Here is a 15286-nt window from a genome sequence, read left to right on the forward strand (position 1 = left end):
AATCACACTGTTACTAAATCACTGAGGCAGGAGATGGATTCGGGTCCTCCCAACTCCAGATTCAACATTTTGTGTACTGTCCCCTTCTCTCCCCCGCCCCACCTCCAAGTTTTTCTAGGTCGAACATAAATATGGTAGAGTGTCCCCAAAGTCTTCGTGTGGTTTTATCGTTACTACCATGGAAGCTTCTTGAAACTTAAAAAACCACTTTGGGGATACCCTGTATAAACATCAAATGCAGAGAACTCAAATTTGAAAAAAAATTTTCCCGTCCACATTTTCCCACCTCTTCCTGAGTAGGGTCTGAATGTTTCTTCGGGACATGCAGCAGAATCTATAAGACGCAATCCCTGAGATAGCTGCTGTTTCTCTTTGCCTCCTGGGGCATGTGGTGGGGTGGCGGTGGGGTAGATAGAAGTGTGTAGAACTGGTTCCAAAAATCTGGCAACTTCACCATCCCCCTGACCCTCCATGCACAATTAGGTATTCCCGGCGATTCCACAAGACCTTGCGGCGCTTGGTCCCCGACTGCGACGTGCGCTTCATCCTCTCCGAGAGCGGGAGCGGGAAGGGGGCAGCCATGGTGACTGCAGTGGCCTATCGGCTGGCAGAGCAGCACAAGCAGATTGAAGAGATGTTGGCGCCCTTCAAGCTCAGCACCGAGCAGCTCACGCAGGTGAAGAATAGGATGCGAGTAGAGATGGATCTCGGGTTACAGAAGAAGACCAACGAGTCGGCCAAAGTGAAAATGCTGCCGTCTTTCGTCTGCGGCACCCCCGACGGGACGGGTGAGCTCCCCGGGTCGGGTCTGGGCTGCCATTCTGCCTGCCCCCAGTACTGCCTGCCTGGGGAACCCGGAGCGAGCCTTCCGCATTCCCCTAGAAGCAGCAGCTTCTCCATTCAGCCTGGGAGTTCCCTTTTTTTTTTCTTTTGGTGGGGCAATGAGGGTTAAGTGACTTGCCCAGGGTCACACAGCTAGTACGTGTCAAGTGTCTGAGGCCAGATTTGAATTCAGGTCCTTCTGAATCCAGGGCCGGTGCTTTATCCACTGCACCACCTAGCTACCCCCCCCCCCCAGTTCTCTTTAGAGAGGGCAGTTGGATGGTCCCTGGGCCCTTCCTTCCTTCAGGTCGCTGCCTGAAACAGGTCGAGACCACAGCTGAGAGTGCTCAGTCCATGCATGCACATGTGTGTGTGTGTGTATGTGTGAGCATAACATGTGCACAGGAACAATCACTCCATGTCCTTGGAGCACTCGTTTCTCTATCCTGAGCTTTCTTGTTGAAACCTGGAAATGTTTCTGAGGCTGGTGGCAGCCTGGCTGCTGGGATGTAGCATCCCTCTTTTCTGATGTGCTTGCTCTTCCTACTCCCTGACAGAGAACGGTGACTTCTTGGCTCTGGACCTTGGTGGCACGAACTTCCGGGTCCTGCTGGTGAAGATCCGCAGTGGGAAAAAGAGGAGCGTTGAAATGCACAACAAGATCTACGCGATCCCGGAGGAAGTGATGCAGGGCACCGGGGAGGAGGTGAGAGAGGGAGATGGTGTAGTAAAACCACACACATTACCCGGGCTGCAATGTTTATTCCAAAGGGGCATCAGCTGCCTCCTTCCAGGTGGGGGTTGTTACCTACCCACACAACTAGTAACAATATTTTAATCTGTTAATATTTCACTTAAATTCATATCTATTTAAATGTATTTAACAATTCTTAAATCTCTTTGTATTCTATTAATTCTATTAAATGTATTTCTTTGGAAAACTAACTAGCACCCTAGAGGACCAAAGGTGTTCATGTTTTTTTGTTTGTTTGTTTTGTTTTGGGTTTTTTTATGAGGCAGTGAGGGTTAAGTGACTTGCCCAGGGTCACACAGCTAGTGTCAAGTGACTGAGGCTGGATTTGAACTCAGGTCCTCCTAAATCCAGGGCTGGTGCTTTATCCACGGCACCACCTAGCTGCCCCAAGTATTCATGTTTTGCTATAACAATAACAACAATAATAGAACAATAGCTAGCATTTACATAGTGTCTTAAGAGTATTTTCCCATCATAGTAATAATAATAAAATAATAACTAGAACTGAAATAGTGCTTTAAGATTTGCAAAGCTCCTTACACATGCTATTTCATCTGATCCTCACAATAATCCTGAGAAGGAGGTGCTATTATTCTTCTATTAAATGAGGAAGTTGAGGCAGACAGAGATTATAAGGGACTTGCCCAGGGTCACACAGCTAGTAAGTGTCTGAGGCTGGATTTGAACCTAAGTCTTCCTGACTCCAAGAGAACCATATCCTAGAGGAAGATCGTAAGGTCATGAATGCAGGCGCCTCATTTTATAGAAGAGGAGATGGAGACTCAGAAGTGGCATGAGGCAGGATTTGAATCTGGGTCTTCCTGACTTCCTGGTCTTGGGCTCGGTAGCCTGGGTTGGTCTGCGCAAGCTCCCACTGGAAGAATCACGTTTTCTCCTTCTCTTCTCCTTCAGCTCTTTGACCACATCGTCTCCTGTATCTCTGACTTCCTGGATTACATGGGGATCAAGGGGGCCCGGCTGCCCCTTGGATTCACCTTCTCCTTTCCTTGCAGACAGACGAGTTTGGATGGGGTGAGTTGTGTTGTGTCTTTGGTCTGTGCTTTAACTTCCAACTAGGGAAGGATAGAAATCTGGCTCCTCCCTTTTAAGGGATGCCTGACTGGTTCCCATCCACGGATGCTCTGTTGGAGGCCCATTGGGCAGGCCAGCACCACGCCCCATTGGTCATGCGTGAACACCTCTATCTCCCTCGCTGGTCTTTGATGAGCATGACTGGGGAAATGCCTGGAAGCCGAGGGATTTTTAAATATTTGAATCATTGGTGGTGGTTTTTAAAAGATCCTTGTCCATTTCATCAGTCGCGTTTTCTGTGAGTGGCCTGGGGAGGCTCATAGATTTAAAAAAAAAAATCACAAACCTTTTCTTTCCTTAGGGCATCTTGCTCACGTGGACGAAGGGATTTAATGCCTCCAACTGTGAAGGACAGGACGTGCCCACCTTGTTGCGAGAAGCCATTAAAAGGAGAGAGGTAAGAACATTGCCTTGGGCTTCACCCCACCCCACCTGGCTACTTCTCCGCTGCCTGCCTGGGTGCTCATGGGTCTCCACGGCCTTGACCAGAGCTGTGGGGCCTTTCAGAGACGGGTACCTCCTCTGCACCCTAGCACTAAATAAATGATTATTCACCTCCTCTCCCCTCCAGGGCCCAGAGACACTAAGCAATTTTGACCAGGTTCCCACAAGCAGGATATGGTAAACATGGCCTCCTGCCGCTGAGCCTAGCTCTAACCACTTGGCCACACTGCCTGCCCTGGCTTTTGGCTAAGCCACTCAAACATTCAGCCTCTCTGTTTACCAGGCTTTCAGTAGTGAAATACATAGAATCATAAAATAACAGGGATGGGCAGGACCTTGGAACCAAGGGTATTGGTGCTGGCAAGAGCCTTAGAATGTTAAATATTGAGAATACAACTGAGAACCTAGAATATTATTAGATTCCAATAATTAGAACCTAGAGCTGGAGGAACCTTAAACCTTTGAATGTTAGAGTTCTCAAAGGAGTCCTTGGACCTATTTTAGGGGGTCCATGAACCTGGATGGGGGAAAAATGACCCCTTTATTTTCACTCATCTCTAAACTTAACATTCATTTTTGTTTTTGTTTTTTGTTTTTTTGCGGGGCAATGGGGGTTAAGTGACTTGCCCAGGGTCTCACAGCTAGTATGTGTCAAGTGTCTGAGGCTGGATTTTAACTCAGGTCCTCCTGAATCCAGGACCAGTGCTTTATCCACTCTGCCACCTAGCTGTCCCCAATATTTCTTTTTATAAAATTTTATTTTTAACAATTATATTTTTAAATGTGGAATTTCAGATTCCCTCCCTGCCCAAATTGAAAAGGCATAGCATTTTTTTAATTAATAAAAGTATTTTATTTTTTTTCTGTTACATGTAAAGATAGTTCTCATCTTTTGTTTATACAAGCTTTACAATTTCAGATTTTTCTCCCTCCCTCCCCTCCCTTCCCCCTCCCCTAGACAGCAGGTAATCTGATATAGGTTTTATATATATATATATATATATATATATATATATATATGTACATACACATAATAACATTAATCCTATTTCTGCATTATAAGAGAAAAAATCAGAGCACTCATGAAAAACCTCAAAATAGAAAAAAACAACAGCACCAAAAACAAAAGAAATACTATAGTTCATTCAGCATCTATACTCCGCAGTTCTTTTTTTTTTCTTTCTTGGATTTGGAGATCCTCTTCCATCATGAGTTCCCTGGAACTCTTCTGTACCCTTGCAATGGTGAGAAGAATATAGTCCATCACAGTAGATCAACACTCAATGTTGATGATACTGTGTACAATGTTCTTCTGGTTCTGCTCATCTCACTCATCATCAGCCCAGGCAAGACCCTTCAGGTTTCTCTGAACTCCTCCTGCTCATCGTTTCTTACAGCACAATAGTATTCCATTGTATTCATGTACCACAACTTGTCCAGCCATTCCCCAATTGATGGGCACCCCCTCAACTTCCAATTCCTTGCCACCACGTAAAGAGCAGCTATAAATATTTTTGTACATGTGGGTCCCTTTCCCCCTTCCATGATTTCTTTGGGAAAAAGACCCAAAAGTGGTATTGCTGGGTCAAAGGGTAAGGGCATAGCATTTTTTAAAAATTATTTTTAACATTTATTTTTTAAAATGTTTATTTCCAAATTCCTTTCCCCCATTGAGAAGGCAAGCAATATAATTTCAATTATAAATTTAGCCATATATCCGATTATATATGTGAAGTCATACAAAGCCCATTTCCATATTGGCCACGTTAGCATTGAAAGAACACTATTTCTGAGAAGAGGTCTGTGGGCTTCATGGTCTGCCCAAGGGGACCGTGCCACACACTCCTGCTGGAGCACACATCATTTTATAGGAAAGGAAACTGAGGCCCAGGGGACCTGCCCAAGCTCACACAGGTAGCAGGCATCAGAGACATGTCCTCTGGACCTTCAGTTGGTGCTCTTTCCTGCACAGTGTACACAGGGGTCATGTCCAAAGGACCGGTGTGGTTAGGGGGCTGGCCTCACACGTCACATGAGGTCAGTGAAGAGAGTGGGATGTTTAGCTCAGAGAAGGTTGCACCAAGGGTCAGTGTACAGCCAGGATTCACACTCAGGACCTCCAGTGCCTTGGATTCACGGCCCATGCTGCCTTTCAGCTGCCTGTTTTGAACTCCACATGGAGTAGAACCGAAAGGCCAATGAACATATCACAGGTTCCTGTCGAACCACAAATCTCAAACCCCTTGAGGTCTGTCCACGAACTAATCTCATCCTGCATCCCGCTCTCTCCAAAGGAATTTGACCTGGATGTTGTGGCTTTGGTCAATGACACGGTGGGCACCATGATGACCTGTGCCTATGAAGAACCAACTTGCGAAATTGGCCTCATTGTAGGTGAGTCTCCGCTGAGCTGTGGCTTCCCAGTGGCCAGGTGCCCAGCACCTCCTGGGGATCAGCCCTGGGGAATTATGGGAAGCTGGGAGACTCGGCCTTTGGCCAGAGGACGCTGCTCCTCCCTCCCGGTCTTTTGTTATAATGGCCTCTCTGTTCCGGGTGATTTTATGAGGACTTTTTCTAAAGGTATAAATTCTAGAGCCACCATTGCCATGTGTACTTGGGTATTTGCACTGGATTCAAATGAAAAGTTTATTAGATATTTATTGATGTTTACTGGTTAGTTGTTCCTTGGTTAGCTAGGAGAATGCAAGGAAGACCTCCGGCCCCTTGGACAGTGTGGTGTGGGAATGCACAGATGGGATGAGGAGGCAGGGAGGGGTTGTGATTTGCAGGGAATCCCCCCATCAGGAAGATCATGGGTGCATTGGAGAACATCTATATTGGGGTCACTGATCTTGAGCCTGGGGGGACCCCAAAAGTCATCCAGTTGTGATGTTTAAAATCTATATTGTGTGATTGCCTTAAATTAGAAGATTCAGCACCAATCTTTGGTCATTAAACATTTATTAAAGCATACAGATATTCACAAGGAGTTCAGGAAAAAAAAAAGTCCTACCTAGCCTAGAGTTCCAGCCTGGTTGAGTTCTTCCTCAAGTCCTTCTCCATGAGCCTGCTTTAATCAGGAACTCTCCAGCAAGCTGATTGTGGAAGCTTTTTATAGATCTGGAACAGAGGCGGTCCTTACACACTGCTTCAAGCTGATTGGTTGGTGTCATCCAAATCCATTGATTTTTGAAGGTGTTCTCAAGTTGAGTTCACAGTCTAGCTTCTGAGAACAATACCTTCTTAAGGGCTAGCCAGGTGTGATTACAATCCAGTTAACTTGCAATAGGCTTAATCAGCAGTCAATCACTCTCACTTGATTCAATCAGTCTAGATTAATCTCCAGGTGGGTCTTTGAGTATCTGCTAAATCCCATTATTTCATCACAGAGCGAAACACCCTTGTTTGACAGATGAGGAAAGTGAGGCCCAGAGAGAGGATGTGCTATCTGCCCAGGGCGACACCAAGCAGTAAAGATCAAGAGGCAGGATTAGAACCTGTGTCCTCTAGTGTCCTGTGATGCCTGGTGCCTCTGAAGGGATGGATGTTGAATGGAGGACCATAGTTCAGTTCAGTTCACCGTTAACTAAGTAGCCTTCTTAAAGAAGAGCAGCATGTAACCTTCTTGAGCTCACAGCCTATTTTTGTTTTATCTTTGTAAATCTGTCACCTAGCATACAGCCTTGTCCATAATAATGCCTTCTGGGATGGGGCTCTTTGCCTGGTGTTGAAAGTATGGACATTGGGCCTTGCATATAATAGGTGTTTAATAAATGCTTATTGAAGATAATTAAACATGTATTAAATTCCTCCTGTGTACAAGGTCCTTTGCCAAGTGCTGGGAATATGGATACAGGACCTTGCATTTAAGTGTTTAATAAATGCTAATTGAAGATAGTTGAATATTTGTAAAGTGCCTCCTGGGTAAAAGCTTGGGGGAGACTGCGGTGATACTGGGGGAAGGTACAGATGATGCTAGCTACTATGTGGGTAGAATTGAGTACATGTTAGAAAGACAGATGCCCATGAAGATAACACATACCATGGCTAGGCAGCAAGATTGCCCTAACACGCATCCTCTCCGGGCCTCAGTTTGCTCATCTGTTAGATGCCAGTCACCCTGCTTGGCCTCTTCGGTCCCTTTCACCTGCACAGCAGAGATTTCAGGAGCCAGTTGACCAAGATCGTGCCCTGGTGTGGGGGGTCCTCAGACCACACTGCTTGTGGCTTTTTTCCCTGGACAGAGGAGAGGAAGGGGGTTAGACCAACTTTTTTTTCCCATGGTTCTAAAGTGCTTGGTGTGTTACCAGCCCTCCTCTCCAGGTGGAAGGTCGGGGTCCCATGCCCCTCTCCACAGCTCGTGGGACGTCTGTGCTGCCGGTGTGGCCTCCCCAGGTCCTGGAGGAGGCCCCCATCGTCCGGGCCTCAGCAGGACAGTTTCAGGGGCTGGCCCACTGCTCATCCACCATATGGAAGAGCCGTTGCTAGGATTATTTTTTTCAATTCCTGTAGAAAAAGCTGACGAGCCTCCATAGAAACAACCTTCCTTTGGGGCCCTTTGTCTGGGGCGGGGTCTAAAAGCGCTGAGGTCTGGTGACGAGGCAGAGTTGGGGCCTGTGTGGTTTGCCTTCCTGCCTGAAAGAATACATCCGGCTGTGGGGAGGGCAGCTGGTCCAGAGGCTGCCCTGGGAGTGAGTCAGGAGCTGACTCCAAAAACCCTGAGTCACCCTTCCCTCCCTCCCTCCCTCCCCCGAGCAGAACAGGGACTTGACAGTTTTTGCCTGTCTTTGTATCCCTGGCACGAAGTAGGTGCTTGATAATGCTTGTTGAGCTCCCTGTTTTGTTATTCTTCCATTTACAATGTGATATGTGTGCTATTTCTGCAAACATTCATTCCAAGTGCCTGTTCTTTGGGTATCCTGTGTGCGAGGCCTTGCACTTGGTACTCTGGGGGCCATCAGGCTGAGGTTCCAGCATTTGTTCTCAGAGGACTTACAGTAACAAGGCTGCTCCCTCCATCCATGCAGACCACACCCATCTGATCCTTCTCATTTCATGCTGTTCTCATCCTCTTCTTCCCCTGAGTCTTGGGTATAAGATCCAGCCCCAAATGGCCCCAGGCCCCCTTCTAGGCTTTTTAACATTTTGTGGCCTTTGAAGTATAAAAGTTTTCCCAAGGTTCTCCCACAAAACCATCAGTCATTGCCATCTTAGTATGAATTAGTTGCATCAAGTTCTGTCCTCCTGATAGTTCCTTAAGATCCTCTTCCTGAGGGGATAAAAAATTTTATGGTGACAGTGAGGAAGAGAGTTTTAGCATGAGGGGAGCTGAGGAAAGTCATGCCCAGGGTCACACAGATAAGTGGCATGGGCTGGATTTGAACCCAAGTCCTTTGACTTCAAACTCTATTCTTTCTGTGATACCAGGCTGTAAAGTCACAAAACCATGAGCACCATAGAAACCAAGTATCCAAAGAATCCTTAGCACAGAGAAACTAGAATGGAAAGATGGTTAGATTTGGTATCAGAGAACCTGGGTTCAAATCCTGATTTTTCTCCTTACTCCCTGTGTGACCTTGGGCAAATCACTTTTTCTCTTCTGTAAAATGGGGATGGGGTGAACTAGATATTTTAGAAAGGCACGTCCAGTCTCATCTGAGACCATCAGTTCTGACCATTCGTTCCGTTTCTTTGTCCAATTCAGGGACCGGGAGCAATGCCTGCTACATGGAAGAGATGAAGAATATTGAGATGGTGGAGGGGGATGAGGGACGCATGTGCATCAACATGGAGTGGGGTGCTTTTGGGGACAACGGATGCCTAGAAGACATTAGGACGGAGTATGACAGAATTGTGGACGATTATTCTCTCAATGCAAACAAACAAAGGTATCACGTGCCTGGGGTTCAGGGAGATGCAGAATGGGGTGGATTGAGAGAAGTGGATAAAGGGAGGGAGGAAGGAAAGGAAGAGGGAAGGGAGGAAAGAAGAAAGAAAGGAGGGAGGAAACAGCACATCAGAAAGTTCATAAGGGTTCAGCCCTAGGGAAGGTGGCAAAGTCCGAGGGTTCTGGGGTTGTGACATCGGTGGAGTGTGTGTGACTGTGTGGGTGGTCTTCAGAGAAAGCCTAGGGGGCTGGAGGAGGCCCTTGGAAAGGCAGATGGAAGGCCTGGTGGTCCTCTGCCCTACTGGTGGAAGGAATAGAGTTGGTGACTCCCATCTCATCTAAGATATGTGAGCATTTTACAGATGAAGCAATGGATGCTCAAAAATGACTTAACCAAGGACACATGGCTAATTGGTGTTGGAAAAGACATTTTAACTAACTCAGGGCTCAAATTCCCCACCCACTGCCATTGAAGTGAAAGCACAGATGCTAGAGGATGTATCTCGGATGAGTTTTAAGTTCCTTATTTTTACTGGAAAGGCAAGAAAGTTTAGCAGGAAACATGAAAAGATCTAAGAATGGGTTTGAAGGGAGTTGGGTGTGGTTGGGGGAAAAAATGACTGCATTTGGAGCTACAGAGGGATCCTGGCGTCAGATCCCAGCTCTGTCACTTAGTAGCTGTGTGACCCCGTGCAAATCCTTTCCTTTCTCTGGGCCTCAGTTTCCCCTGAGGTGCCTTTGAGCTGTGGAGGAGGGACCCAAGCAGAATGAGAATCCCCTCTACAAAATCCCTCACAAGTCTCCTGGCTACCCCCCACATCACCCTGCCAGAACAGTAACCAGGTCTTTTATAACGCTCCTGGAGTAGGAGGAGCTTCCTTCCTGACATCATTGCCCTTCCCTTGACTGGTGGTGTCCAAGCAACCAGATGCTTGTGGAACCATGTTGGAGGTATTTGGCGCCACCTAGTGGTGTTAGACAGCTATAAAGGGACCTGGTCCTGGGACCGTGATGGTCAAGGCTGTTTGTTGTGTGGTGTCATTGGCTAGCAAGGCATCTTCTTCAGGTCTGCACCAGGGAATGATCCTACTCGGAAACTCTTCCATAATGATGTAGGGCGACCTCCAGACATTGAGAAGGGGAGAGACGATCATGGACCATGCACTCAGAGACAGAAGGAACCTTACAAGTCATCTATCATAAGATTCTAGCTCGAGAACAGACTTTAGTGGGTTGTCCAGTGAACTTCCCTCATTTTTAATTAATTAATTAATTAATTTTTTTAGTGAGGCAATTGGGGTTAAGTGACTTGCCCAGGGTCACACAGCTAGTAAGCGTTAAGTGTCTGAGGCTGGATTTGAACTCAGGTCCTCCTGACTCCAGAGCTGGTGCTCTATCCACTGCGCCACCTAGCTGCCCCAACCTCCCTCATTTTTACAGATGAGGAAACTGAGGCCCAGAAAAGTGAGTCACCCAAGGTCGGAGATGTCAGAGCTAGGGACTCAGTGCCTCCAAATTCAAATCCAGCCTGAACCCATCCATTGAATTGGAGGTGATAGCAAGGGCTAACAGCCAATACTCTGTTGGCTTTGTCATTTACTAGCTGGGGGTTGGTCACTCCCTCCCCGTGGTCCTTAGCTTCCTGTAAAATGCAGAGGTTTGTCCAGTCTTTGAGATTCCTTCCAGCTCTGATAGTTGATGAGTCCTGTACCTGTCTGTCAGTCTGTCATACTTGATCTAATGCACAAGGGTATGGCCTGGGCAGCTGATCAAGCGACAGGCTATGTCCTGAGCCACAGGGGAGGGATGCTACTATTATATGCTCCCCATCTAGCTAAGTGGGAGCATTGCCTGGAATTACTCATCCTTACCCTCAGCCATCATGAAAACCCTGCAAACATGGGCGAGTGCACAGGGCTTAGACTTGAAACTGAAAGGTGCAGGGTTAAATCCTACCTCAGACAATGACCAGCTGGGTGACCCTGTGCATGTCACTTCCCTTATTTGCCTCTGTTAACTCATCTGTAAAACAAGACTCAGTGACTTCTGAAGTCTTCTCTGATCTCCTTTCCTCCTCTGACAGTGGTCAGGCTTGTAGGAGAGAGCCCTGGCTTTTCTGGGAATTCTCCTGTGCCTCTTAGTCAGGGAGGAGGATCAATGGAGATGCTACAGGGAAGCCTGCCGTGCAGAATCCCACAGAGGCTGTGAGACCTTTGTTTCTTCTCTCTCTCTCTCTCTCTCTCTCTCTTTCTCTCTCTCTCTCTCTCTCTCTCTCTCTCTCTCCAAGACAATGAGGGTTAAGTGACTTGCCCAGGGTCACACAGCTAGTAAGTGTCAAGTGTCTGAGGCTGAATTTGAACTCAGGTCTGCCTGAATCCAGGGCCCGTACCTTATCCACTGCGCCACCTAGCTGCCCACATTTCTTCTTCTCAATGTGACGCTTCCTCCCTCCCTGTTTCAGGTTTGAGAAGATGATTAGTGGCATGTACCTGGGAGAAATCGTCCGCAACCTTTTAATCGATTTCACTCGAAAGGGTTTCCTGTTCCGAGGTCAGATCTCTGAGACCTTGAAAACCCGGGGAATCTTTAAGACCAAGTTCCTATCACAGATTGAAAGGTAAGTGAATATGAGGGGGAGTCTGGGCTCTTACCCATGTCCCTTAGGGACCACATTAAATCACAGGAAAGTCACTGCCGTGCCTCAATACCCCAATCTGTAAAGGAGGGAGTTATTTGGGCTTTGCCCCGACTCTTTTCTTGTATCTTTATGCTTATCATTTTTCTCATTTGAATGAAAACTGCATGTCCTTGAGGAAGGGGAAATTCCAGTTTAATTCTGTAGCCTAACACATGGTAGCTAATTTTATTGAATCGAATCCCCAACTTTACAAGGGTATAAGATATGTACGAGTACTTTGAAAACATGAAAATAGAAATCAGTGTAGTATTAATAGTATCAAGAACTCTGGTCCTGGAATCAGAGGCCCTGGGTTCAAATCATGCCTTTGTGATGTTAATCAAGTCACTTTGCTTCCCTGGGCTTCAGTTTCTTTTTTCTGTAAAAAGAAGGGGATTAGGGGCAGCTAGATGGTGCAGTGGTTAAAGCACCGGCCCTGAATTCAGGAGGACCTGAATTCAAATCTGGCCTCAGACACTTGACACTTACTAGCTGTGTGACCCTGGGCAAGTCACTTAACCCCCATTGCCTGCAAAAAAACCTCAAAAAACAACCAAAAAAAAGGGGATTGGAGTAGGTGGTCTCTGAGGTTCCTTCTGGCTCTAGCTCCATCATGGAAGAACTTCCCTGGGCCTCAGTTTCCTTAACTATAAAATGAGGGCATTGGACCAGCTTTTTCAAAGTCTGTGATCAATAGAGCAAAGACTTATCATTACACAGAGGCTAACTTCAAACCCAGGTCTCTCCCGGTTGGAGTGTGGGGCTCTTTGCACCCAGCTATCTCTGCGATTCTCACTAGGAGCTTTGGTCGAGTGCCACAGGGTGACCACTGACCACCTTCCCTTCCCTTCCCTTCCTGCAGCGATAGGTTGGCCCTGCTCCAGGTCCGAACAATTCTGCAGGAGCTGGGCTTGAACAGCACCTGCGATGACAGCATCCTCGTCAAGATGGTCTGTGGGATCGTGTCCAAGAGGGCTGCCCAGCTCTGCGGGGCCGGGATGGCGGCTGTGGTGGAAAAGATCAAGGAGAACCGGGGCCTAAAGACCCTGAACGTGACCGTGGGAGTTGACGGGACCCTCTACAAGCTTCATCCTCAGTAAGTCTTAGCCATGGCTTGGATTCCTGCAGATGTGCAGGCCTGCTGGGAGAGATCCCTCCCTTGCTGATTCCTCTAAGCCTTCCCCACTCTCTTCCTGTCTCGTAGCTTCTCCAGGATCATGCATCAGACAGTGAGCGAGCTGGCCCCCAACTGTAACGTGAAATTCCTCCTCTCAGAAGATGGCAGTGGGAAGGGAGCGGCACTCATCTCGGCCGTGGGGGTGAAGCTCCGGGATGCCAAGGCCAAGGCCAGCTAAGAGCCCCGCCCTCAGCTCCCGCTGCGCCCTTGAAGGAGACCCTCCCCCCTTCAGTCTCTCTCACTCTCTCTCTCTCTCTCTGTGCACTCCTCCATCTTCCTTCCTTGGGTTGCCTGAACTGAATGCACACCAGACCCTACCGATGTGTGGAGTCCTGTACACCTCAAGGCATAAAGGACTTGGGTACAAAATTGAGTGTGTGCTGTTGATACTACCCCCCGGGAGCCCCATCCTTCCCACCCTGCCCCCTTCTCCCTCACCCCCGTCACTGTTGTGCATGTTTTCATTTCCATTGGGTTGTCCGGTTTCCACACGTGAGTTAGCGAAGTCAGCTCCTGATTTATCTAGTCATCTAAGTTATTTATTGATTTGACATGAAAAGTTCCAGCCGCCCAATAGACTCTACTCCTCCGCTGCCCTCTCTGCGAAATGTATTATCACGGCAGATTGTGTCTGGACACCCGCTGATGCCCCGGAGTTACCCAGAAACCTCAGGGCTCCTTCCGTCCTGGTAGTGAAAGCCAGCTGTCTTGCTTCCGAAGGTCCCTGTGGGGAAAGGGTTGTGCTGGGCTGGGCTGTGAGGGTCCGGTGATTACCTGCTGCATGTGATGGTCTAGCCCCGTGTGTGTGTGTGTGTGTGTGTGTGTGTCTGGGGGAGGGCCCAATAGGGGCCTCACCCCAGCTCTTCTCCCCCACCCCCCAAGGATCTCTCTCACCTCCCGTCTATCATCCTTGGACCGCCTCATTGTTTTCATGGGCCGTGTCTCATGTGTCTCTATAAAACTCTTTACCATTCCAATAGTCGGGGGCTGATCATGGGTGTGGGAGGGGGCCTACTTCTCAAAGTATGCCCCAACCAAAATGCCCTGTGGATTCCTGTGGCCTTTTGGGGGTTCTGGTTGTTTTCTGGAGATATATATATTGCCATGTCCCTAAGCCCACGCAGAAAGGCTTGCCTGGGTGTGACTGTATGTTGTCTGATCTTCTGTGTCGTGCGTCATGAGGGCCCCTCCCTCTCTGTGTTATACTGTATCTCAGCCCTCGTCCTGCCAACTCCCCTCGCTCTGTCTGTAGTCTCCAGCCAGAGTGTCCCCCTCAATCCCTGATATGGGGTGACCATCTGCTAGGGGTCGAGATGGAGAGCCATCCTTACCTCCCCTAGCTGGGGCCCAGGGGAAGCCACTTAAAATCCTAGGATGATAGATGTGAGGCTAGAAGAGACCTAGGAAGTGAAAGTGACTTGCTCAGAGTTAGAGGCAAGATTTGAACCCAGATCCTACGACACCAGAGCCGGTATTCTTTACACTGGACCATATAGAATCAGAGATGGGAGGGCCTGGTTTGAATTTCCTGAGGAGACAGGGATACCTGCTCTTCTACCTGCCACGTCCAAACCAAGGCTCTTCTGTTCCTCTTTGGCCCAACCTGGAGACATGAAGCTAAGTAGATTCTCTCCTGCCCAGTTGTTCCCATCCAGAGACTTAGGATCCTTTGAACCCGGCGTGCACCCTGCCAGGGCCAGGTGAAGTTGGCAGGCTCTTCCTGTCCATGAATTACTCCCTCCTATGGGAGGAATTCACCTGGCCCCAACCCCCCTTTCTGCCCCCAAGAGAGTCTCAACCTATGGCTTCCTTGTCCCTAGCCCCCATCTTGAATTCATTCCCCTCCTCCTTCATGAATCCCGTGTCCATCTGTGTCCCGATGCACTGTGATTGACTGAATGTTGTGAGGTGCCCCATTTGTCTGCTTTGCTGTTAGTGCAGCTTTCGGTGTGTCTACCTTTGGGGACTGCATGCCCACTTGGTTAGGAGGGGAGGAAGTCCTTCCATTTGTCACAGTGTCCGTGCCCGCGGCACAGTGAGATTTGTGGAGAAAACAGACAAACATCATTAAAGTTTTTTGATGTCGGCTCAATGGTGTGGAATCATTCTTTCTGGAGAATCTTGGGAATGAAGGCACTATGTTGCAAGAAGTAGATTTTTGTTTAAGTTTTTTTGTTTTTGTATTGAACTGATCAAGACCCAGTGTTACCTGGAAACTGGGGGTGGCTGTTACAGTCTCACTGGTGTGGGATTAAGGTCCTGGAGCCCACAAGTCAGCCCTCACCTGCGTACAATGGGTGGGCAGGCTCCTGGGTAAATACAACTGATGTTCAGTTGTCTCCAGAGTCAATGCAGGACATCGTTGATGTCTTTGGGAAGTAACTGTGGTTTGAGCAGCTTATCTGCCCAGGCTGCCTTCCCCGAGGTATGTAC

General features: G+C 48.1%; 1 protein-coding gene across 1 annotated transcript in view; it reads left to right on the top strand.

Annotated features, from left to right (window-relative positions):
- Positions 1 to 14937, top strand: part of HK1 (hexokinase 1) — a 79224-nt gene extending 64287 nt beyond the window's left edge. Inside the window, exons 10-18 of the mRNA XM_043983910.1 lie at positions 484 to 788; positions 1380 to 1528; positions 2489 to 2608; positions 2970 to 3065; positions 5407 to 5506; positions 8817 to 9000; positions 11461 to 11616; positions 12539 to 12772; positions 12881 to 14937. Of these exons, the coding sequence (XP_043839845.1) occupies positions 484 to 788; positions 1380 to 1528; positions 2489 to 2608; positions 2970 to 3065; positions 5407 to 5506; positions 8817 to 9000; positions 11461 to 11616; positions 12539 to 12772; positions 12881 to 13031 (1495 nt within the window). The 3' untranslated portion in view covers positions 13032 to 14937. The remainder of the gene's footprint in view (positions 1 to 483; positions 789 to 1379; positions 1529 to 2488; positions 2609 to 2969; positions 3066 to 5406; positions 5507 to 8816; positions 9001 to 11460; positions 11617 to 12538; positions 12773 to 12880) is intronic.
- Positions 14938 to 15286: the final 349 nt, after the last annotated feature.

This window comes from Dromiciops gliroides, chromosome 2, assembly GCF_019393635.1.
Source record: "Dromiciops gliroides isolate mDroGli1 chromosome 2, mDroGli1.pri, whole genome shotgun sequence".
NCBI classification, from domain to species: Eukaryota; Metazoa; Chordata; class Mammalia; order Microbiotheria; family Microbiotheriidae; genus Dromiciops; species Dromiciops gliroides.